Source organism: Hyla sarda, chromosome 12 (assembly GCF_029499605.1).
Source record: "Hyla sarda isolate aHylSar1 chromosome 12, aHylSar1.hap1, whole genome shotgun sequence".
Classification (NCBI taxonomy): Eukaryota; Metazoa; Chordata; class Amphibia; order Anura; family Hylidae; genus Hyla; species Hyla sarda.
This window is the reverse complement of record NC_079200.1, coordinates 24,578,681-24,602,751: the sequence shown is the minus strand read 5'-3', so window position 1 is coordinate 24,602,751 and position 24,071 is coordinate 24,578,681. Positions and strand designations below refer to the sequence as shown.

Here is a 24,071-nt window from a genome sequence, read left to right as displayed (position 1 = left end):
TCCTGTGATCATACATTTTCTGATGCTGTTTTGTGCTGGATTTCTCTACGTGTGCTCTTACAAGTTGCTGTTGCTCCACAGCTGTCTGTGCAGTCTCATTTACTCGCATTAGCCAAGATGCAGCACAATTCAGGGGGCGCAACATAGTGATCTTTGGTCACGCAATCTGGGGGCCCCATTTTTCATTTTTGCCCAGGGCCTCACTTAGTCTAAAACCAGCCCTGGTCGCGACCACGGGAACGGAAGTCCGTGACATCACACGGGGGCGGAGTCCTGACGTCACGGACTGCACCGAGATCGCAGAGGTCCTTAGGATAGGGGATAAGATGTATAATGCTGGAATACTCCTTTAAACAATTCCCTGCAGAGCTACTACAAAGTGTACAAAGGTGTTCTGTCACTAACAACATCTTATTACCCATCTGCAGGGTGTAGGAATTGTCCAGAGCAGCAGCAAATCCCCATAGCAAACCGACAAATCAACAATTCCTCACACTGACAGAGGTGGCAGCAAAGAGCACCGTGTCTTACTGGAAAGACCTACATAACTTCCTCTGGAGTATACAGTGGCTGATAAGTACTGGAAAGCTTGTGATAGGTAATTTACAAATCTCTATGATTTTCTGGCACCAGTTGGTTTGCCACTGGGGACCCCGCAGAATTTCGGTGCAGCCCCCGGCATTCTATGACCGGGTGCTGCTTCCGAGAAGGGGGAGGGGAGGTCACAGACACGCCCCCTTTATTCATGTCTATGGGAGGGGGCATGACAGCCGTCACACCCCCTCCCATAGACATAAATGGAGGGGGCGTGGCGTGACATCACTAGGGGGGCGTGGCCGTGACATCACATCCCTGTCTCAGAGGCAGCGCCCGGCACAGAATGCCGGGGGCTGCACCGAGATCGTTGGGGTCCCCAGTGGCAGGACCCCTGCGATCGTACATCTTATCCCCTATCCTTTGGATAGGGGATAAGATGTATAAACCCGGAATACCCCTTTAAAGCTAAGAATACAGACTTGTGCCTCGACCCATATTGATAATGTCTGGCACACAAGCATTAAAGGGTACCTCTCATCAAAAAAAAATTTGATATATTATAGATTAATGTATGCAGAATAACTTCACAATTGCATGTTATTAAAAAATATGCTTCTTTCTATTTAATTTTCCACTTTGAAGAAATGACCACTAGGGGTCTCCCTACCAGTCCTGGCAGCAAGCATTTCAGACTCATGCTGGAGTCCTAAACACTACGAGCTGCCAGTCTGCTTTGTTCACAAAGGAAAACACTCAGAGCTGCCAGCCTGCTTTGTTCACAGCCTGTTTGGCTGTGAACAAAGCAGGCTGGCAGCTCTGAGTGTTTAGGACTCCAGCATGAGTCAGAAATGCTTGCTGACAGGACTGATCGGGAAAAATACAATAGAAAGAAGCATATTTTTCATTAACATGCTATTGGAAAGTTATTCAACATTCATTCATCTAAAATATATCAAAAGTAATGCTTAGTTGCAAGGAGATTTTTGAAATATAGATCACGTGGGATTCGTGTTGAGGTTATTTAAAGTAAGTTTGGTGGAAGCCAAACCTGACGGTTTTGCCGTTGTTTGCTTTAGTCTACATAAAGTAGCTCCCTGTAATAGTCCAGAAGGACAGTCCTAGATCTCCTAGGACTGCATCCATCTTTTCCAGGCACCGAGAGCACTTTAAAAATGGAAATAATTTATGAAGACTAAAGCAATCAATGGCAGTACTGTCAGGTTGGGGGTTCGACCAAACTTATTATAAATTTGCTCAACACTTTTTGGGATCATCAGACGCACTCCAGATTGGAGGCTTGGTCGTGATCTCTAATTTGTCTATATATGATTTAAAGGGGTACTCCACCCCTAGACATCTTATCCCCTATCCGCAGATGGGGACCCCCGCAATATAGCACGCAGCACCCACCTGTTACTGCTCCAGAAGCGCTGGAGGGTCTGGCTCCCGACCACGGGGAGGGAAGATCTTGACGTCACGAATCCGCCCCGTATGACGTCACTCCCCGCCCCCTCAATGCAAGTCTATGGGAGGGGGCTTGACGCCCCCTCCCATAGACTTGCATTGAGGGGGCGTGTCGTGACATCACACGGGGCGGAGTCGTGATGTCAAGATCTTCCATTCCCGTGGTCGGGAGCCAGACCCTCCAGCACTTCCGGAGCAGTAACAGGTGGGTGCTGCGTGCGGGACCCCCGTGATCAGACATATTATCCCCTATCCTTTGGATAGGGGATAAGATGTCTAGGGGTGGAGTACCCCTTTAAGAATTAACCCGTAAAAATATAGCATCAAATGATTTTTTTAATCTCAGGATCAACATTTATTAGCAAAAATAAATTCCAAGCATCATATATCCACAACGTCTGACACAACTTCTTTATACATAGTATAATCAATATGTAGTACTCACTAAGACACTCTTATGAGGCTGAAGTATTATACAGAGATCCCTCAACTTACAATGGCCTCAACATACAATAGTTTCAACATACAATGGTCTTTTCTGGGCCATTGTAACTTGAAACCAGACTCAACATACAATGCTATGGAATCTGCAAAACATATCAATGGCTGGAAGAACCGACCAATCAGAATGGACATTTCACTGTTAAAACCCCTGTATTACTGAAGTGAATGCACTGACTGGTGTCTGGTAGCGCCCCCTACAGTACAGGGAGGTATTACATGTTCTGTACTACTTTTAACCTTTGCCACAGTTAGCTGCTCCTTTGGACACCAGGTAAGGGCGGCTCCATTTTACATTTTTAGGACATTGTTTGTTCTGTACAGGACCCAGAAAAAACTCCTGTCCTCTACATAGACCAGTGTTTCCCAACGAGGATGCCTCCAGCTGTTGCAAAACTACAACTCCCAGCATGCCCGGACAGCCTTTGGCTGTCCGGGCATGTTGGGTGTTGTAGTTTTGCAACAGCTGGAGGCACCCTGGTTGGAAAACACTGAAATAGTGATTACAGCTCCCAGCAGATCTTTCTTACTTTTCTATGTAAGGATTTGCTTTATCTGTATTAGTTATCTACTTATTTTTCTTTAATCCTCACTTTTTACTATTTTTGTATGACATTTTGGTGGCTTCAGAACCAATTACCAGTTTTCCATAGTTATGGTATCAACATACAATGGTTTCAACATACAATGGTCGTCCCAGAACCAATTAATATTGTAACTTGAGGGACCACTGTAATTAGTAATTTTATAGTGTGAAAAGGTTATTCGAAACCTTCCAGTCCAAGTACTGTACTTGTATTCAGTTTGTAATGTCCGCTGGAGCTTACAAACCCAGTTCGGAGGCTCCATTGCCCAAGGGCCCAAGCCGACTCTCCAGATAACCGCATATTGCAGAGATATATGTCCCGTTTCTGATACTTGCATAAGAAAGCAGTGTTGCCCACTAGGCATTTGCCCAATTACACGTAGTGCCAAGTCTTGCCATTGAAAATGCCTTCTCAATTATTATGGTTTATTCTTCTGAAAGTCTTTTACCATATTGGTGAGGACCTCTAGCCCCTCGACAAGTCCATCCCCAGTGGCAGCACAACAACCCTGGACATGCCACTGGTGTCCTTTCATCTTCATCAGTCCCAAGGCCTCTGCTAGATCCATGGGCTTCCTGGCACCGGGTAGATCTTGCTTATTGGCCATCACAACGAAGGGGACACCTCTCATTTCATCATTCTCCAGGATGGCGATGAGCTCTGTCCTGGCCTCCTCATATCTCTCCGGGTCAGCACTGTCCACCACAAAAACGAGCCCGTCGGTGTTCATGAAGTAGTGCTTCCACAGGGTCCTGATTCGGTCTTGACCTCCCACGTCCCACACGGTAAAGGTCACATTACGGATTGGCTCCACAGTTTCGACATTGAAGCCAATGGTTGGGATTGTGCAGACCGTCTCATTCAGCTTCAGTTTATATAGTAAAGTCGTCTTCCCAGCAGCGTCAAGCCCCAAGAGCAGGATCCGCGCCTTAGTTCCTGAGAAGCTCATCAGGGTATTGTAGAGGCTGCTCAGGAGGACCCCCATATCTGGTGCAGTAGATGCCTTTCTCTGTCAGGATCTCGCTGATCTCGCTGATCTTTCGTATGTAGCTGTGCATGCTGTAGGAAAGCTCTCTCACTATATATACACTCTGCTTTCGCAAGCCAAACCCATGTTACCTAGCAACAAAGAACGCTTGAGGAATTTCCTGCTTGCTCTGTCATTCTGTGCCGTGTTGGAACTTTTCTCTACAACCAGTTCTTACATTGTCAGGAGTGGGAGAAGCTCCGGAAGTGATCTCACTGCATAGTGTATTACTGTCACAGTGAAGAGACTATGGAAAGAATCAGCATTAAAGGGGTACTCCGGTGAAAACCTTTTTTCTTTTAAATCAACTGGTGGCAGAAAGTTAAACATATTTGTAAATTACTTCTATTAAAAAATCTTAGTCCATCCTGTACTTATTAGCTGCTGAATACTACAGAGGAAATTCTTTTCTTTTTGGAATGCTCTCTGATGACATCACGAGCACAGTGCTCTCTGCTGACGTTATTATAATAATAATACGTCTTCATTTATTGTTGTCCTTAGTGGGATTTGAACCCAAGTCCCCAGCACTACAAGGCAGCAGTGCTAACCACTGAGCCACAATGCTGCCCTTAGCATACATCTGCTATGCATGGTTGCTAAAATGGACAGAGATGTCAGCAGAGAGCACTGTGCTCGTGATGTCAACAGTGTTCCAAAAAGAAAGGAATTTCCTCTGTAGCATTCAGCAGCTAATAAGTACTGGAAGGATTAAGATTTTTTAATAGAAGTAATTTACAAATATGTTTAACTTTCTGCCACCCGTTGATTTAAAAGAAAAAAGGTTTTCACCGGAGTACCCCTTTAAGAAGGCTGCCCATAACCTCACGTGGTATATGACACTGTAGTCTAGTGGAAGTAAAGGACAGACCCCGAGTACAAGCAAATACCCTAACCTCTTAAACCCCTTAAGGACCCGGGCTTTTTCCGTTTTTGCACTTTTGTTTTTTCTCCTTACCTTTAAAAAATCATAATTCTTTCAGTTTTGCAGCTACAAACCTACATGATGGCTTCTTTTTTGTGCCACCAATTCTACTTTGTAATGACGTCAGTCATTTTACCCAAAAACCTAAGGCAAAATGGAAAAAAACAATCATTGTGCGACAAAATTTAAGAAAAAACACCATTTTGTAAATTTGGGGGCTTCCGTTTCTACACAGTACATTTTTCGGAATAATGACACCTTATCTTTATTCTGTAGGTCCATACGATTAAAATGATCCCCTACTTATATAGGTTTGATTTTGTCGCACTTCTGGAAAAAATCATAACTACATGCAGGAAAATTTATACGTTTAAAATTGTCATCTTCTGACCTCTATAACGTTTTTTTTTTTCTGCGTATGGGGCGGTATGAGGACTCATTTTTTTGCGCCGTGATCTGAAGTTTTTAGCGATACCATTTTTATATTGATCGGACTTTTTGATCGCTTTTTATTCATTTTTTTCATGATATAAAAAGTGACCAAAAATACGGTATTATGGACTTTGGAATTTTTTTTCACGTACACCATTGACCGTGCGGTTTAATTAACGATATGCTTTTATAATTCGATCAGTGCCGCGCGCTATTAGCCATGGTTCCCGCCCGTTGTTAGAGGCTGGGCCCGACCCGTGGCCCCACGTTATAGAAAGGGAGCGGGCTCAGGGCATACAGGTATGCCCTGGGTCCTTAAGTGGTTAAAGAACATTTTGTTCCCAATGCTTGGAGCGGGTGGGGGGGGGGGGGGTTGTAATGTCACACCCATGCCCCTCATGATGTCACACCACACCCCCTCAATGCAAGTCTTGCATTGAGGGGATGTGGTGTGACGTCACAAGGGGCGTGGCTGTGATGTCACAACCCCAGCCGCCCGCACAGAGATCTGCTGCACAGAGACCGCGGTGGGTGCCAGCGGCAGGACCCCAATGATCGGACATCTTATCCCCTATCCTTTAGATAGGGGATAAGCTGTCTAGGGGTGGAGTACCCTTTTAAAGGGTTATTTTGGCTTTATGTACACGGAGATCCATCACTGTATAAATGGAAAATGTCTGCAGTTTGTATAGTCTGTACTGTATAGTTTCTATAGCAGTTTATAGACAGTGAATGAAAACACTTCTGTTTATTCAGAGGCAGCAAAAAGGGTTTATCCCCTTGTGTGTTGAACAATTTGACGCTTATTCTTTAAAGGGGTACTTCACCCCTAGAAATCTTATCCCCTATCTAAAGGATATGGGATAAGATGTCTGATCATAGGGGACCTGCCGATGGGACCCCCCACGATCTCTGTGCAGAAAGGGGTAAGCCTGGGCTCTTGCCATGCTGGGGAACGCCCCCTGGGCACTTAAGCTTAATTTGCATATGAAAAAAAAGGCTTATATACTGGAAAGGGCTATGGAGATAAAAAGGTATGCCCAGAATCCCTATGAGGAGCCCCATATAGCCCCTTTTAGCTGAGGTCAAATTACTGGTTCCAGGACTTAGGTGTCCCCAGCTGATCCTACATAGACCCAAAATAATTCAAAATAACTCACTTTAAACCAGAAATGGGACTATAGGGTGGTCAGGCATTCCAGGACTAGTTAGTAGGTGTCAAGAAGATAAAAAACTGAAATAAAAAAAGCACAAATGGATGCGCTCCGTAGTGTAACACCAAAGGTGAGTTGGTAACGCTAAGTGTGAATTGCGCTTACCACATGAAGTTGTACTCCAACCAAGTACAACAATGGAACAGGGCGTATCATCAAAGGGTCTCTGCAGCTTCGTCCCGCTGAAATAGAATCACAATAAAAACAAGCAATCTCCAGGTAGCAGAGCGGGATCAATGGAAGCGCTGAGACCAGATAAGAAGTTAAAAGGATTTATTTCCCATAATGCAACGCGTTTCACGGTCACCCGCTTCCTCACCCATGCCTGAGGAAGCGGGTGACCGTGAAACGCGTTGCATTATGGGAAATAAATCCTTTTAACTTCTTATCTGGTCTCAGCGCTTCCATTGATCCCGCTCTGCTACCTGGAGATTGCTTGTTTTTAAGAAGATAAAAAGGCAGCACCAGGAGTGAAGCACACATCAAAGTCAGGTAAGCCAGGAATTGCTTACGGTGCAGCAGAGCTAGTTTCGTGGAACAGTAGAAGGTTAAAGGGGTTATCCAGGGTTATCCAGGAAAAAAACTTTTTTTTATATATATCAACTGGCTCCAGAAAGTTAAACAGATTTGTAAATTACTTCTATTTAAAAAATCTTAATCCTTTCAGTACTTCTGAGCTGATGAAGTTGAGTTGTTCTTTTCTGTCTAAGTGCTCTCTGATTACACGTGTCTCGAGAACCGCCCAGTTTAGAAGCCAATCCCCATAGCAAACCTCTTCTTCTCTGTGCAGTTCCCGAGACAAGCAGAGATGTCAGCAGAGAGCACTGTTTCCAGACAGAAAACAACAACTCAACTTCAGCAGCTGATAATTATTGAAAGGATTAAGATTTTTTAATAGAAGTAATTTACAAATCTGTTTAACTTTCTGGAGCCAGTTGATATAAATTTTTTTTTTTTCCTGGAATACCCCTTTAAATATAGAATGAAGTAGAACATAAACCAGCTCACCCCTCCTGAGTGTATTGAGTACTCGGCAGCAGCGCGAGTTAGAGTTAGGAAGCTCTGAGGAAATCACTAGAGCTGGGTCTCCAGGTGCATATCCGGCTCCCAGTAGATGAATAAAATCCAACTTTAATGAAAAATAGTTAAAAACATACAGGTGGAAAAATAGTGAATATAACAAAAAATAAAAGCACAAATGAAACGCCAACGCGTTTCGACTCGTTAAAAAGTCTTACTCATGGCATCAGTAGTCAAGCAGTAGTTTTATAAGATGTGTAGGCTCAAGTATATGGTACAACATGAAAGCCAGATGTGGAGTCAAAAAAACCGGTATGGCACCTCATCTTGGCTGTACAGCTGTGCCCTCCCCTCACCATAAGACTCCTTGTGGCAGTGGCCGGCAGGAGGACAGAGCCCTAAAGCTGGATATTTTGAGTAAATGACTTGGTTTATGTAGCGGTGTATGTTGATGTCATCTTTTGCTGTTTTATATTTTTAGGGTACGTTTACACGTACATGATCTGCTGCAAATTTTACTTCAATGGTTAGCGAAATCGGCTGCAGAAAATATGCAGGAGATCCTGAACGTGTGAATGTACACTTAAAGTGGTACTCCGTCCCTAGACATCCTATCCCCTATCCAAATGATCCCCCTGCTGCACCCAGCATTCGTTTAGAGCGTCAGGTACAGCGCCGGAGGCTTGTGACGTCAGGGCCATGCCCTCTCAATGCAAGTCAATGGGAGGGGGCGTGATGGCCGTCACGCCCCCTCCCATTGACTTGCATTGAGGGGGCGTGGCCGTTATGCCACGAGCCCCGAATCGCCAGTCATACATCACAGAGCAACATTTGCTCCGTGCACTGGATGTCTGTGATGCCGCAGCCGAGATTGTTGGGGTCCCAAGCGGCGGAACCCCCTGCGATCAGACATCTTATCCCCTATCCTTTGGATAGGGGATAAGATGTCTAGAGGCGGAATACCCTTTTAACCCCTTCCCGACCTATGACATACAGGTACGTCATGAACATTTTTGCCGCTACTTGCAGCATCCCGCAGCGCCCGGAAAGATGGTGGCTATCACTGATAGCCAGCATTCTTACCATGCGACCACGGGGGGTTTCATCTCCCCCCCCCCCCCCCCCCAGCGATCGCTGCTATCAGCTGGTCAAATCTGACTAGCTGATAGCAGCATTTCGCTATGAGAATACTTAGCAGCGCGGTGTGTGAGTCCCGATCACGGGGATCGGGACACACACCGCTCTGCTAAGTGTCCCTGACCCGTCCCCCGGCGTCACTTACCCGTCCGAGCGGTGTCCCGAGCGGTCCCGGCGTCCTCCATGCGGTCCCGGCTGCGCTGCGTCCCGGAGGTGAGTTTCCGGCAGCAGTGCGGCATCTTCATTGGCAGCAGTGAGATCGCCGTAAAGCGATCTCACTGCTGTCTCTGGGAGTTTCAAAACTGCAACTCCCAGCATGCCCAGACAGCCTTTGGCTTTCTGGGCATGCTGGGAGTTGTAGTTTTGCAACATCTGGAGGTCCTCAGTTTGGAGACCACTGTATAATGGTCTCCAATCTGTGCTCTTTCAGATGTTGCAAAACTACAAATCTCAGCATGCTCAGTCTGTCCAGGCATGCTGGGAGTTGTAGTTCTCTAACATCTGGAAGAGCACAGATTGGAGACCATTATACAGTGGTCTCCAAACTGTGGACCTCCAGATGTTGCCAAACTACAACTCCCAGCATGCCCAGACTGCCCAAGCATACTGGAAGTTGTAGTTCGGCAACATCTGATCCTTTAGATATTGCCGAACTACAACTTTCAGCATGCCTTGGCAGTCTGGGCATGCTGGGAGTTGTAGTTTGGCAACAACTGGAGGCACACTAGTTGGGAAACATTGTCCGTTTCCTACCTCAGTGCCTCCAGCTGTTGCAATTGTTGCAAAACTATAACTCTCAGCATGCACTGACAGACCATGCATGCTGGGAGTTGTAGTTTTGCAACAGCTGGAGGCACACTGGTTTGGAAACACTAAGTTTGGTTGCAAAACACTTGAAAGTTTATTACTTAACTTAGTGTTTCCAAACCAGTGTTCCTCCAGCTGTTGCAAAACTACAACTCCCAGCATGCACGGACAGCCAAAGGGCATGCTCGGAGTTTGCAACAGCTGGATGTTTGCCCCCTCCCCCCAATGTGAATGTTCAGGGTACACTCACATGGGCGGAGGTTTACAGTGAGTGCTGCAAGTTTGAGATGGCGCAAATTTTGCGCTGCAGCTCAAACTTCCAGCGGCAAACCTCTGCCCATGTGACTGCACCCTAAAAACACTACACTACACTGACACTAACCTAAAATAAAAAGTGAAAAACACTACATATACACATACCCCTACACAGCCCCCCTCCCCCCAAAAAAATGAAAAACGTCTGGTACGCTACTGTTTCCAAAACGGAGCCTCCAGCTGTTGCAAAATAATAACTCCCAGTATTGCCGGACAGCCATTGACTGTCCAGGCATGCTGGGAGTTTTGCAACAGCTGGAGGCACCCTGTTTGGGAATGACTGGCATATAATACCCCTATGTCCACCCCTATGCAAATCCCTAATTCAGGCCTCAAATGCGCATGGCGCTCTCTCACTTTGGAGCCCTGTCGTATTTCAGGGCAACAGTCTTGGGACACATATGGGGTATCGCCGTACTCGGGAGAAATTGCCTTACAAATTTTGGGGGGCTTTTTTTTCTTTAACCCCTTATGAAAAGGTGAAGTTGGGGTCTACACCAGCATGTTAGTGTAAAAAAATAAATTTTTTACACTGACATGCTGGTATTGCCCTATACTTTTCATTTTCACAAGAGGTAAAAGGGAAAAAAAGACCCCCAAAATTTGTAACGCAATTTCTCCCGATTACGGATATACCCCATATGTGGGCGCAAAGTGCTCTGGGGGCGCACAACAAGGCCCAGAAGGGAGAGTGCACCATGTACATTTGAGGCGATTTGCACAGGGGTGGCTGATTGTTACAGCAGTTCTGACAAACGCAAAACAATAAATATCCATATGTGACCCCATTTTGGAAACTACACCCCTCACGGAATGTAATAAGGGGTGCAGTGAGCATTTACACCCCACTGGCGTATGACAGATTTTTGGAACAGTGGTCTGTGAAAATGAAAAATAAAATTTTTGATTTGCACAGTCCACTGTTTCAAATATCTGTCAAACGCCAGTGGGGTGTAAATGCTCACTGCACCGCTTATTATATTCCATGAGGGGTATAGTTTCCAAAATGGGGTCACATGTGGGGGGGTCCACTGTTCTGGCACCATAGGGGCTTCCTAAATGGGACATGCCCCCCAAAAACCCTTTCAGAAAAATTCACTCTCCAAAATCCCATTGTCGCTCCTTCCCTTCTGAGCCCTCTACTGCGCCCGCCGAACAATTTACATACGCATATGAGGTATGTCCTTACTCAAGAGAAATTGGGTTACAAATTTTAGGGTGATTTCTCTCCTTTTACCCCTTGTAAAAATTCAAAAATTGGGTCTACAAGAAAATGCGAGTGTAAAAAATGAAGATTTAGAATTTTCTCCTTCACTCTGCTGCTATTCCTGTGAAACACCTAAAGGGTTAAAACACTTACTGAATGTCATTTTGAATTCTTTGGGGGGTGCAGTTTTTATAATGGGGTCATTTATGGGGTATTTCTAATATGAAGACCCTTAAAATCCCCTTCCAACCTCAAGATTTTGAAAATCTTGAGAAAAATTGGAAAATTGCTGCGGAACTTTGAAGCCCTCTGGTGTCTTCCAAAAGTAAAAACTCATAAATTTTATGATGCAAACATAAAGTAGACATATTGTATATGTGAATCAATATGTAATTTATTTGGAATATCCATTTTCCTTTGAAGCAGAGACTTTCAAAGTTAGAAAAATGCAAAATTTTCGAAATTTTTAGATTTTTAATCAAGAAAGGATGCAAATATCAGTGACATTTTACCAATAACATAAAGTAGAATATGTCACGAAAAAACAATCTCGGAATCAGAATGATAAGTAAAAGCATCTCAGAGTTATTAATGTTTAAAGTGACAGTGGTCAGATTTTCAAAAAATGCCCAGGTCATGAAGGTGAAAATGGGCTGGGTCATGAAGGGGTTAAAGGGGTACTCTGGTGGAAAACTTTTTTTTTTTTTTTTTTTAAATCAACTGGTGCCAGAAAGTTAAACAGATTTGTAAATTACTTTTATTAAAAAATGGTAATCCTTCCAGTACTTATTAGCTGCTGAATACTACAGAGGAAATTCTTTTCTTTTTTGAACACAGGAGCTCTCTGCTGACATCATGACCACAGTGCTCTCTGCTGACATCTCTGTCCATTTTAAGAACTGTCCAGAGTAGGAGAAAATCCACAGAGCAAACCTATGCTGCTCTGGACAGTTCCTGAAATGGACAGAGGTGTCAGCAGAGAGCACTGTGTTCCAAAAAGAAAATAATTTCCTCTGTAGTATTCAGCAGCTAATAAGTACTGGAAGGATTAAGATTTTTTTATAGAAGTAATTTACAAATCTGTTTAACTTTCTGGCACCAGTTGATTTAAAAAAAAAAAGTTTTCCATCGGAGTACCCCTTTAATATTCTTTTGTTGACGGAGAAAAGTCATAAACTGCCTATTAATACTTGCTCTGCGCTGCATTTTCCTAAACAAAGTTTACGTGTGATATTATACAATGCAGCGACTGGGTGCGCAGGGCAGGAATTTCCTGTTTGCTCTGTCATTCTCTGCTGTGCTGGAAGTTTTCACCGAATCCCTTCTGACCGGGCAACTGATGACATCATCAAAAGGGCCGACAGCGAAGGACGAAAAAAATTGACCAGTCATCTTTACAGAACAAACAAATGATGTAATGATATCCTCTGCCTCCGAAGTGCTGTATAACTGCAGGGAATGACTTCCCATGACGGTGACAAGATATGGCTGTATTGGAGTTGCATTCATGGCTTGAACCAATTACATTGACTATTGTGCAAAAAATAATAGGATTTTCTGTGAATGGTTGTGGGGGAGGCTACTTAAAGGGGTTTTCCAGGTTTTTTCTTTAGGATAGGCCATTAAAGGGGTATTCCACTGGAAAAAATCTATTCAACTGGTGCCAGAAAGTTGAACAGATTTGTAAATTATGTATAGAAAAATATTGCCCGGACCTTCCAAGGTAGTGTGATTGATTAAATAGACAATAGATAACTGGGTCGTACTCCAAAAATAATTCAATAGTTATTTACCGTATTTTTCGTCCTATAGGACGCACCGGCGTATAAGACGCACCCAATTTTTGGGGACAAAATCTAAAAAAATAAAGATTTTTAACCCAATAGTGGTCTTCAACCTGCGGACCTCCAGATGTTGCAAAACTACAACTCCCAGCATGCCCAGACAGCCGTTGGCTGTCCGGGCATGCTGGGAGTTGTAGTTTTGCAACATCTGGAGGTCCGCAGATTGAAGACCACTGCAGGAGGAGGTAATACTCACGTGTCCCCGCCGCTCCGGACCCGTCACCGCTGCCCTGGATGTCGCTCCATCGCTGTTGCCGTGTCCCCGTCGCTCCGTAACGTCTCTGCTGCCGGCCGGGTATCCTCGCTCTCCGTCGCCGCCATCACGTCGTTACGCACGCCGACGCACGTACGCGATGACGTGATGATGAGGAAGGAGAGCGCCGGCCATACAGGGGATCCCTGAACGGAGAAGACACCGAGGAGGCAGGTAAGGTCCCTCCCGGTGTCCTGTAAGCACCAACCCGGCTATTCAGTCGGGCTGTTCGAGACCGCCGCGGTGAAATCGCGGCGGTCCCAAACAGCCCGACCAAACAGCCGGGTTAGTGTCACTTTCCCTTCAGACGCGGCGGTCAGCTTTGATCGCCGCGTCTGAAGGGTTAATACAGGGCATCACCGCGATCGGTGATGTCCTGTATTAGCCGCGGGTCCCGGCCGTCGATGGCCGCAGGGACCGCCGCGATAGGGGTGTATTCGCCGTATAAGACGCACCGACTTTTTCCCCCCAGTTTTGGGGAACAAAAAGTGCGTCTTATACGGCGAAAAATACGGTATTTAAAATGTATAGTGCATTACTCCTCACAGGGACCTTGTGAGGAAAAACACATATAATAGATGTACAAGATTAAACGATCTTAAAATGTAAAAATATTAAAAAGTATCACTGGCATATGAGATAGCTCTATATAGACAAATTCATATAATGTCTTTACGGTATTATGGAGATGCGGTATAAATGTCCTTTTGTGTGACAATTGTATATCAAATTGGATACTTTGTTACCGGTCCTGGATGATGTGGCTCTGTCAGCTCCCGCTGAGGCAATGTAGTTGTTCCTGTGCCTAGATATCACAGTCAGCGGTCTTGGATGGTGCTGTGGCTTTAACTCTTAAGGTCCAGGTGTTACGCGGTGATGATCGTCCCAGGCTGGTGGCGCTGGCAGGCGCCGATGGTGGAATCGCCGGGAGACCGTGCGCTGGCAAGCGCCGATGGTAGATTTGTCAGGAGACCAAGCGCTGGCAGGCGCTGATGATATCGATCTCCTCACCGCTGGACTTGGAAGAAGCCGGAGACTACACGCTGGGTAGATGGAACTTGCCTCGTGTAGATGGCGTGTGACGTCAGCTGAGCCGGAGCTGGCCAGGTAAGATCCGGACCGGACACTAGTCTAGATCGACTAATGCGTAGGAGATCCACAATGTGGTAAACTTGCTCCGTGAGCAATAGCTTGAGTTCATGAAGAGCATAAATGCCAGTGAACAAGATTAATGTACAGGACTAGACGCGTTTCAGGGTTCTCAGATACGACCCTTTCCTCAGTAGTCAGGGTTTACATATTAATTGTGAGCTGCACTTGCACCTTTTTTTTTCCTTTTCTTCAGATTTGTAAATTACTTCTATTAAAATAAATTAAAAATCTTAATCCTTCCAGTACTTATCAGCTGCTGTTTATTCCAGAAAAAGTTATTTTCTTTTTGAATTTCCTTTCTGTCTGACCACAGTGCTCTCTGCTGACACCTCTGTCCAAGTCAGGAACTTTCCAGAGCAGGAGCAAATCCCTATAGTAAACCTCTCCTGCTCTGGACAGTTCCTGATAGGGACAGGGGTGTCAGCAGAGAGCACTGTGGTCAGACAAAAAAGAAATTAAAAAAAGAAAAGCACTTCCTCTGGAGCAAACAGCAGCTGATAAGTACTGGAATAATTAAGATTTTTTAATAGAAGTAATTAACAAATCTCTTTAACCCCTTAAGGACAGATTTTTTTTTACCTCAATGACCAGGCTCTTTTTTATTTTTTTATTTGACATGTATCTCTTTAAATGGTAATAACTTCAGAACAATTTTTCTGAGCAGAGCGATTCTGAGATTGTTTTTTCGTGACATATTGAACTTTATATAACTGGTGTATTTTTGTTGACACGTGCAGCCAGGGCCGGACTGGGACCAAAAATAGGCCCGGGCATTTTAGAATAAGCAGCCCATTTTTTGGGTGGCGTTCCGACTGCTGAGACCCCCGACTGATCCCCTCAGTTTAGGTGGCTTTCCAGCTGTTGTAAAGCTTTAACTCCCATCATGTCTGAAGAACCTCAGGAATTATGGGAGTTGTAGTTTTGCTACAACTGGAGTGCCACAGATTGGGGAACAGTTTAATCCATCATCCCTGCAGAACCTAAAATTGACTACAACTCTGATGGGACAGTCAGGAGAATACACAATATCAGTCACTACATCTGATGGGACAGTCAGGAGAATAGAATATATCAGTGACCTGAGTGACGTCTTCTCTGTTGGTCCAGACGCCGGGACTTCATCCAGCTACTTCTTCTCTGCAGAGTATGACGTCAGGACATCGTTGGCTCCTCACTTTGCCAGCAGATCCTTATCCTCTACATGAAAAAAATAATTCATATAACACTGCCAAACACTGTGCCCCCTGAAAAGAACACTAACACACATTGTAGCCATTATAATAATACTGCCACACACTGTTCTTCTCAGATCAGCTTAATCCCACCCCTGCACTGTCTTCCTCTATCCCCCTCCTTCAGACCCCTCTGTCCTCCTCCTCCAGACCCCTCTGTCCTCCTCCTCCATTCTCCTTTGTCCTCCTTCATTCTCCTCCTCCAGACCCCTTTGTCCTCCTCCATCCTACTGCTCCAGACCCCTATGTCCTCCTTCTCCAGACCCATCTTTACTCCTCCATCTTCCTTCTGACCCCTCTGTCGTCGTCCTCCTCCTCAATACCATTTTTTTCTCTTCTCCTTCAGACCCCTCTGTTCTCCATCCTCCTTCAGACCCCTCTTTACTCCTCCATTGTCCTCCTCCTGACAACTATGTCTCTTCCTCCAGGCCCCTGTGTCCTCCTCCGTCCTTCTCCAGCAGACCACTCTTTCCTCCTCCATCCACCTCCTCCAGACCCCTCTGTCCTCCTCCTCCAGACCCCTCTGTCCTCCTCCTCCATCCTCCTCCACCTTCCTGCTCCAGATCCCTCTGTCCTCCTCTATTCTTTCTCCACCCTCCTGCTCCAGACCCCTCTATCCTCCTCCTCCATCCTCCTCCGCCCTCCTGCTCCAGACCCCTCTTTACTCCTCCATCCTCCTCCACCTGACCCCTCTGTTCTCCTCATCCAGGACCCTCTGTCCTCCTCAGTCCTTCTCCTCCAGACCCCTCTGTCCTCCTCCTACATCCTCTTCTGCCCTCCTGCTCCAGACCTCTCTGTCCTCCTCTATCCTCCTCCTCCAGACCCTCTGTCCTCCTCCATCCTCTTCTTTCCTCCTCCACCCTCCTCCAGGCCCCTCTGTCCTCTTCCTCCAGACTCCTCTTTCCTCCTCAACCCTCCTCCACCAGACTCCTTTTTCCTCCTCCTCCAGACCCCTCTGTCCACCTTTATTCTCCAAACCCCTCTTTACTCCTCCTGACATCTCTGTACTCCATCCTTCTCCTGACCTATCTTTCCTCCTGCATCCTCCTCAATACCTCTGTTTTCTCTTCTTCTCCAGACCAATTTGTCCTCCTCAATCCCCTCCTCAAGCCCCTCTGTTCTCCTTCATCCTTCTCCACCAGACCCCACTTTACTCCTCCACCCTCCTTTGTCCTCCAGACTTCTCTGTCCTCCTCCTGACCCCTCTGTCCTCCTCTTCCAGACTCCTCTGTCCTCCTCCAGACCCCCTTTTCCCTACTTCCCCAGACCCCCGTCCTCCTCCTCCAGACTCCTCTGTCCTCCTCCAGAGCCCCTTTTCCCTACTCCTCCAGACTCCTCTGCCTTTCTCCATTCACCTCCTCCAGAGCTCTCTGTCCACTGCAGACCCCTGAGGTCATGTTCAAATGGTGTTAATTGTGCTGAATTTCCGCATGTAAAATGCGTAAAATACATACACACATCGCACATAAAACATACATACATAACACATACATACATCTGTCTAGCTTACACACATCATACATACGTTCACATCATACATACACACATCATGCATATTCATACATTTCATACATAAACACATCAAACACGCAGACATCTTACCCACATCATACATATACACACATCATACATACACATTCTACACACATATCATACATATATACGCACATCATACATATACACACACATCATACATACACCAGCCGCAGCCCCCACATCATACATTACATACACATCATACATTACATACATACTCACACACTGTACACACATCATACATTACATACATACATACACACTGTACACACATCATACATTACATACACATCATACATTACATACATACTCACACACTGTACACACATCATACATTACATACACATCATACATTACATACATACACACTGTATACACATCATACATTACATACACATCATACATTACATACATACTCACACACTGTACACACATCATAGATACACAAACGCAGTAATACATACACACATAAAACATATACTCACACATAAATCATATGCTACGCCACCACCGCCAGGAATATGTTGCCACGGATGTTGGGGTCAGAAGCAGATAATGAGCGCCGACTCCCATCTGCTTGCCGGCCTCAACTTCTTCCTGGGCGCCAGGAGCAAGCAGACATCGTGCCTACGCGGTGCATGTTTGCCTCCAGCAAATCTGCTGCAGCAGGAGGAGGGGAAGAGCGGCTGGAGCCGCAAACTTAGAAAAAAAAAAAAAGTTTTTAAACATTGCATCGAGGCAGACGGCCCACTAGACGGCCCGGCCCACCGGCAAATGCCGGTGTGCCCAATTGCCAGTCCAGCCCTGCGTGCAGCATTTTTTGTGAAAAACTTCTGGCGTTTTATTTTTATATTTTTTTTTATAGTGTACACTGTGCAGTAAAAGTGATGTTATATTTATTCTGTGGGTCGGTACGATTATGGCGATACCCATTTTATATGGCTTTCTATGTTCTTTTTCCTTTTCTGAGCAAAATTATTTTTCTGCCATTCATTTTCCAACAGCCGTAACTTTTTTTATTTTTCGTCCGACGCCATTGAGTAAGGGCTTGTTTTTTTGTGGGATGAGCTGTACTTTTTATTGGTATAATTTTTGTGCTATGTGATGCCTTTTGATCTTTTTTATTCCGCTATTTGTACCAAAATTGGCAAATTTTGCACTTTTTTAAATGTTTTTTTTACGGCGTTCACCGTGCGGGATGATTTACATTATATTTTTATAGTACACGTCATTACGGACGTGGCAATACCTATTATGTATATGATTTCTGTTTTTGATCTTTTTTGGTGATAATACAGGGCTTTTATTGGGAAAGGGGCATTTGTTTTTGTTTTTTTTACACTTCATACTTTAGTTTTTTACACTTTTTACAGGTTATTCTATGCTGCAATACATTTTTACTGCAGCACAGTATGACCTGATGAGCTGCACACACTACAGCCTGTGCGATCCAGCCTCTGGCTGGATCTCACAGGCTTCTGTAGCAGGCATACAGGAGGTCATCATCTGACCTCCTGCTGCCAACGGCGACCCGTGATCGTATTGCGCCGCCGCCGTTGGAGAACAGGGGGAGAGCGCTCCCCCTGTCAACACCATAGATGCTGTGATCAGGATTGATCACAGCATCTAGGAGTTAATGCTGCCGGGATTAATAGCCGGGTCCCGTCGCCGATCTCCTGCGTTGCTCGAGGCAGTGAAAGAGATCGCTATGACGCATGCATATGTCCAATTGCGCGAACGTGTCGGATGATTGGACGTATGCATACGTCCTATAGCAGGAAGGGGTTAACTTTCTGGCACCAGTTGATATGAAAAAAATAAATAAATAATGTTTTCCAGGGGAGCGCCCCTTTAATATCAGATTGTTTGGGGTCCATCGCTTGTTCAGCTGATTAAAGGGGCCTCTGCGCTCATACCAATGCTGTGGCCTCTTCACTTTCTACCAGACATGGTGCCGTACATCCTTTAGAGGCTGGGATTGTCTTACTGAAGTAAATAGGACAAGCTGCAATACCAGAATTTTTTTATTGGCCTCTACCAGGGTTTTATTTTGATGGCCTATTTTAAGGATAGGCAATCAGTACAAAATACATTTAAAGAGATTAACCAACACTTAAAGGGGTACTCTGCTGATCAGCGTTTGGAACAAACTTTTCCAAACGTTGGAGCTCGTGACATCATAGCCCTGCCCCCTTGTGATGTAATGCCCGCCCCCTCAATGCAAGTCTATGGGAGGGGGCGTGACGGCTGTCACGCCCCCTCTCATAGACTTGCATTGAGGGGGCAGGGCTGGACATGTGAGGGGGCGGGGCTGTGAGATCACGAGCTCCTGGCGCCAGCTCCAGCGTTCGGAACAGTTTGTTCCAAACGCTGATCAGCAGAGTACCCCGTTATCCAACAGCTTATTCCCTATCCAGCCTGATTCTTTTACTGACAAGATAAGGGCTATGCTCCGATCCTGCCAATCAGTGGCTGCAGTGGTGTCTCACGTCAGTCACTGATTGGTTTAGCGATCAGATCCTGCGGTGTTGGGAAGAAGTGAAGACCAGCAGAGGACCAGGAGCATTGGTGCAAAAACTGCAGGGGACCAGAGGAGGTAAGTACAGCATTTTATTTAATTCTCCCACCGGGTCCTGCTTCTGTATTACAAAAATCCGGTGTGAATGCACCTCAATTCAGGAGAATCAGAGTGCAGGTAATATGAAGACAATAATAAATTTCATTGAGCAGAATATATTTATTTTATCATACATAATTCGTGCAAAAAACATAAAAAAGGAGCAGCTAATGGTATTATCTTACTATGATAACCCCTGCTTTAAATAAAACCACCCTGGTCTAGCTTCTAAATGCCCTGACTGTTGGCGCGAAACATACACCCACTTTGGGGGGAAATTTAGTAGTGTCCATTCAAAAGTAATACATAAACAGGCTGTGTCTGTCGGAATGGTTGCCACCGATGATTACTGGCTCTCCACTCTGCACGAGAAGGGGACTTATCCTTCATGAAAACCTCGATGGCATCCTTGTCCACCGTTCTATTCACTCGCTCCAACTGTAATCGGCTATCTTTGGCAGTCTGAATGGAGTAGCAGTCAAGCATGTGTGCAGTTGATCCACTCACTTGGGGGAAAAGGATCCATATTGTCTTGATCAATGAGGGTCTCAGTGGTCAGACCTTCATCGATCAGATAGTTATCACCTATCCTATGGAACAGTGATTAGTTATAATCTTGGGATAACTCATTTAAAGGGGTACTCCGCTGCTCCGCGTTTGGAACAAACTGCCCGGGAGCTCATTACGTCATAGCCCTGCCCCCTCATAACGTCATGCCCCACCCCCTCAATGCAAGTCTATGGGAGGGGGCGTTCACGCCCCCTCCCATAGACTTGCATTGAGGGGGCGGGGCGGGGCGTGATGTCATGAGGGGGCTGGGCTATGACATAACGAGCTCCCGGCACCAGCTCCAGCGTTCGGAACAGTTTGTGAATTCAGGCCTACAAAAAATCTGGAAATGATGCTACACATTGTGATACTGATAGTTTTTAATAAAACAAAATGATCATCCCAAATCCACCATTAGCATTTCTCTGGTTTGGACGACTTTCTGTCTTGTGGAGAGACGTTTGCTAGTGAGAGAACTTCTTGTTGTTCTTAAATTGTTTCACTAATTCAGCAAGGATCTCCATCCCCTCAACAAGACCTTCCCCGGTTGTTGCACAACAGCCTTGGATATGCCATAGGTCTCTCTTTATGTCAACCAGACCCAATTCCTCTGCAAGTTCTCTTGGTCTCCTGGCACCGGGGACATCTTGCTTATTGGCCAGCACCATAAAGGGGACTCCTCTCAGGCTCTCAGGTAGCATGGCGTTCAGCCTTGTCCTGATTTCAGGAAATCTTTCTGGCTCAGAACTGTCCACCACAAAGATAACGCCATCTGTATTATTATTGCAGTATACATGCCAAAGGTCTTTGATCTTGTCTCCACCTCCCAAATCATACAAAGTGAAGATGACGTTACCGACTGGTTCCACAGTCTCTACATTGAACCCAATGGTGGGGATTGTAGTGACTGTCTCGTGCATCGTTAGCTTGTACAGGATAGTTGTCTTCCCGGCAGCATCCAGACCACACATCAGGATCCGTGCTTGGTATCCAGTGAACTTCAGTAGGGCTCGGTGGAGGGTGCTCAGAAGAAGACCCATAGTTGAAAAAAAAGTTTATTTTCTGCCAGAATATAAAGCAGTTTGCTCTTGGTAATTCTTTTTGCACACTTCCCCTCTTTTATACACAATCCAATCACATGTCAGTCCTATCGGAGCTTAAAGGACACCACACAGGTTCATATCTAGTATTTCCTGCTTGTTCTGTAATTCTGTGTCGCGTTGGAAGATTTCAGTGCAGTCAGTTATGACAGTAACTCTAGTGGTAACGGCAAGGGAAATGACCTCTGGAGTAACCTGTTTGTATGCTTGCAACTTTATTGCAATTTCCTGAATGTGCAGTTAGTTATTACCTGTACAGGTTCCAAGGTGGCTCATGACAATTTCTGCTCTGGACCTGAACAGACAGCAAAGGAGTACTGTGGGCCACAATACAAAGTCTTTTAGAGAGTCCCCATTTACCATTTGGGTGCCTGTGGTGTCCCAACACCGGTAGCTGTCCCGTGGTCTTGGACTGTCTAGGGCAGCTTGGCAGCACAAGGTTTTGGGCCCATTTAAGTTCTGTTGTCAGATTAATTATATATGTACTGTAATATCAGAATAATATACTTTCCTAAATTATTTTAATTATTGTTCTATGTTTATATGTTTTCCATGTAATTGTGCCTTTAAGTGTCCTACCCATGAGAGTGAACCCCATGTGACCCTGCCTTCCAATGAGGCCCCAAAAGTCTCCCCTGTTTTGTGAGGTTCAGGGTAGGAGTTAGTCAGTCTTTTGTTTAGTGGCTCCTGAGCACCAGCTTAGCTCAGGTGTGCTGTGTGTCGTGTGCCCTGAGGAGAGGCCAACTTCAAGTCTAATTTCTCAATCATGCAAGTGTTACTCACAACGTAAAAATACAAGCCTCTGTGGAACAGTATTAAAGGGGTTCTCCGGTGCTTAGACATCTTATCCCCTATCCAAAGGATAGGGGATAAGATGCGTGATTGCGGGAGTTCCGCCGCTGGGGACCCCCGTGATCTTGCACGTGGCACCCCGTTTGTAATCAGTCCATTACGCCATCACGCCCCCTCCCGTAGGCTTGCATTGAGGGGCAGAGCGTGACGTCACACGGGGGCAGAGGCGTGACATCACACGCCGCCGGCCCTGTGGTCGCCAGTAATCAGACCCGGAGCGAACAGGCTCCGGGGACTGATTACAAACGGGGTGCCACGTGCAAGATCATGGGGGTCCCCAGCGGCAGGACTCCCGCAATCAGGCATCTTATCCCCTATCCTTTGGATAGGGGATAAGATGTCTAAGCACCGGAGTACCCCTTTAAGTACCTTGGCAGGACCCTAGCAACCAGGATTTAATCTACAGTCTAAAGTATGTATAATTCTGTCTGGTGAAAGCACCACAAGTCTCAGCAAGGCAACAGGGCTCCCAAGAGGTTACCCTGCACTCTCACACCAAGGCTAGCTGTATGTGTAATACCATCTGTACCAGCTCAGTAAAGACAGTTTACCTAATGTCAATGTGTTCATTTTCATCGGTTATGTCTGACCCAGGAAAAGCTGTCTCCAACCTCGTGTATAGGATAACGGTGCCCTGGCGTCACGAAGTGATCAGGTACTCTTACTAACACCCTGTGGCTACCACATGCCTACTACCACTGCATCTGCTAAAACTATGTAGTATTACATGGTGAGTGCCAGGAATTAGCAAATAAATTCTTAATAAATCAGACAATGTGATTTTATGGATATTTTTTCTCATTATGTCTCTCATAGTTGAGGTATACCTATGATGAAAATGACATTGGTGGCTGACTAAATACTTTTTTGCTCCACTGTATAAACAAATATTTTTATACCTTAAATGAGTTGATATTTTAAATAAATGTATTTTTAAAATACGGTTTACTTTGATGTTTGCATTGTTTCATGGTAGTACTCTTTCATTTTATCTGTGATTTATTCAATATCTATTGCACAACTTTATTTGTAGGATTGCTAACATAATCCCCGTTTATCCTTTTCTTTCATCTGGTATGCAGAATATTGTCACTATGGCTGGCAGTCTCAGTGTCTAAATGAATGCTCAAAAGTTTTTCTACAATTTAGTGAATAAATGTGTTATTTCTTAAATAAAATCGCCATGGTTCAAAGAGCACATTTGGCGCCAAAATTTAAAGGTGTACTTTTTTTTTAATATCAACTGGCTCCATAAAGTTTAACAGATTTGTAAATTACTCCTGTTAAAAAAATCTTAATCCTTCCAGGACTTATCAGCTGTTCTATACTACAGAGGAAGTTTAGTTGTTCTTTTCTGTCTGACAACAGTGCTCTCTGCTGACACCTCTGTCTGGTTGTTGTGGTGTGGTCTCTTTCCTCAGTTGCTCACAGACCGGAAAAGCCACTGTTTTTTATTCACAAAATTAAACCCTCGTGTGCAAAAAAAACAACAATGTGGGACAAAATAGTAAATAACTAACGGAAAACAGAAGAGGACAAAAACCCAGACAAACAAAAAACCTACACTCTTAGTAAATGAGGACCAATGTCTGCGACATCATGTGTCTAAAAAAAAGTAGATTTTTATGCTTACCATAAAATCTCTTTTTTTCCGGAGGATCCATTGGGGGACACAGAGACCGTGGGTATATGCTGCTGCCACTAGGAGGCTGACACTAGGCAACAAAAGAAAGTCGGCCCCTCCCAGCAGGATATACCCGCCT

At 45.2% G+C, this 24,071-nt stretch overlaps 3 protein-coding genes across 3 annotated transcripts in view; 1 reads left to right on the top strand and 2 right to left on the bottom strand.

The window, feature by feature from the left end:
* The first annotated feature begins 486 nt into the window (after positions 1-486).
* Positions 487-24,071, top strand: part of LOC130296819 (uncharacterized) — a 94,035-nt gene continuing 70,450 nt past the window's right edge. The window contains exon 1 of the mRNA XM_056548819.1: positions 487-598. The gene's annotated coding sequence lies outside the window, so the exon portion shown is untranslated. The remainder of the gene's footprint in view (positions 599-24,071) is intronic.
* LOC130296826 (uncharacterized) lies at positions 2,318-4,281 on the bottom strand. Its single transcript, XM_056548826.1, has one exon. The coding sequence runs from the start codon at positions 4,072-4,074 to the stop codon at positions 3,508-3,510; it is 567 nt and encodes a 188-aa protein (XP_056404801.1). The 5' UTR covers positions 4,075-4,281; the 3' UTR covers positions 2,318-3,507.
* LOC130296823 (uncharacterized) lies at positions 20,725-21,611 on the bottom strand. Its single transcript, XM_056548822.1, has one exon. The coding sequence runs from the start codon at positions 21,394-21,396 to the stop codon at positions 20,821-20,823; it is 576 nt and encodes a 191-aa protein (XP_056404797.1). The 5' UTR covers positions 21,397-21,611; the 3' UTR covers positions 20,725-20,820.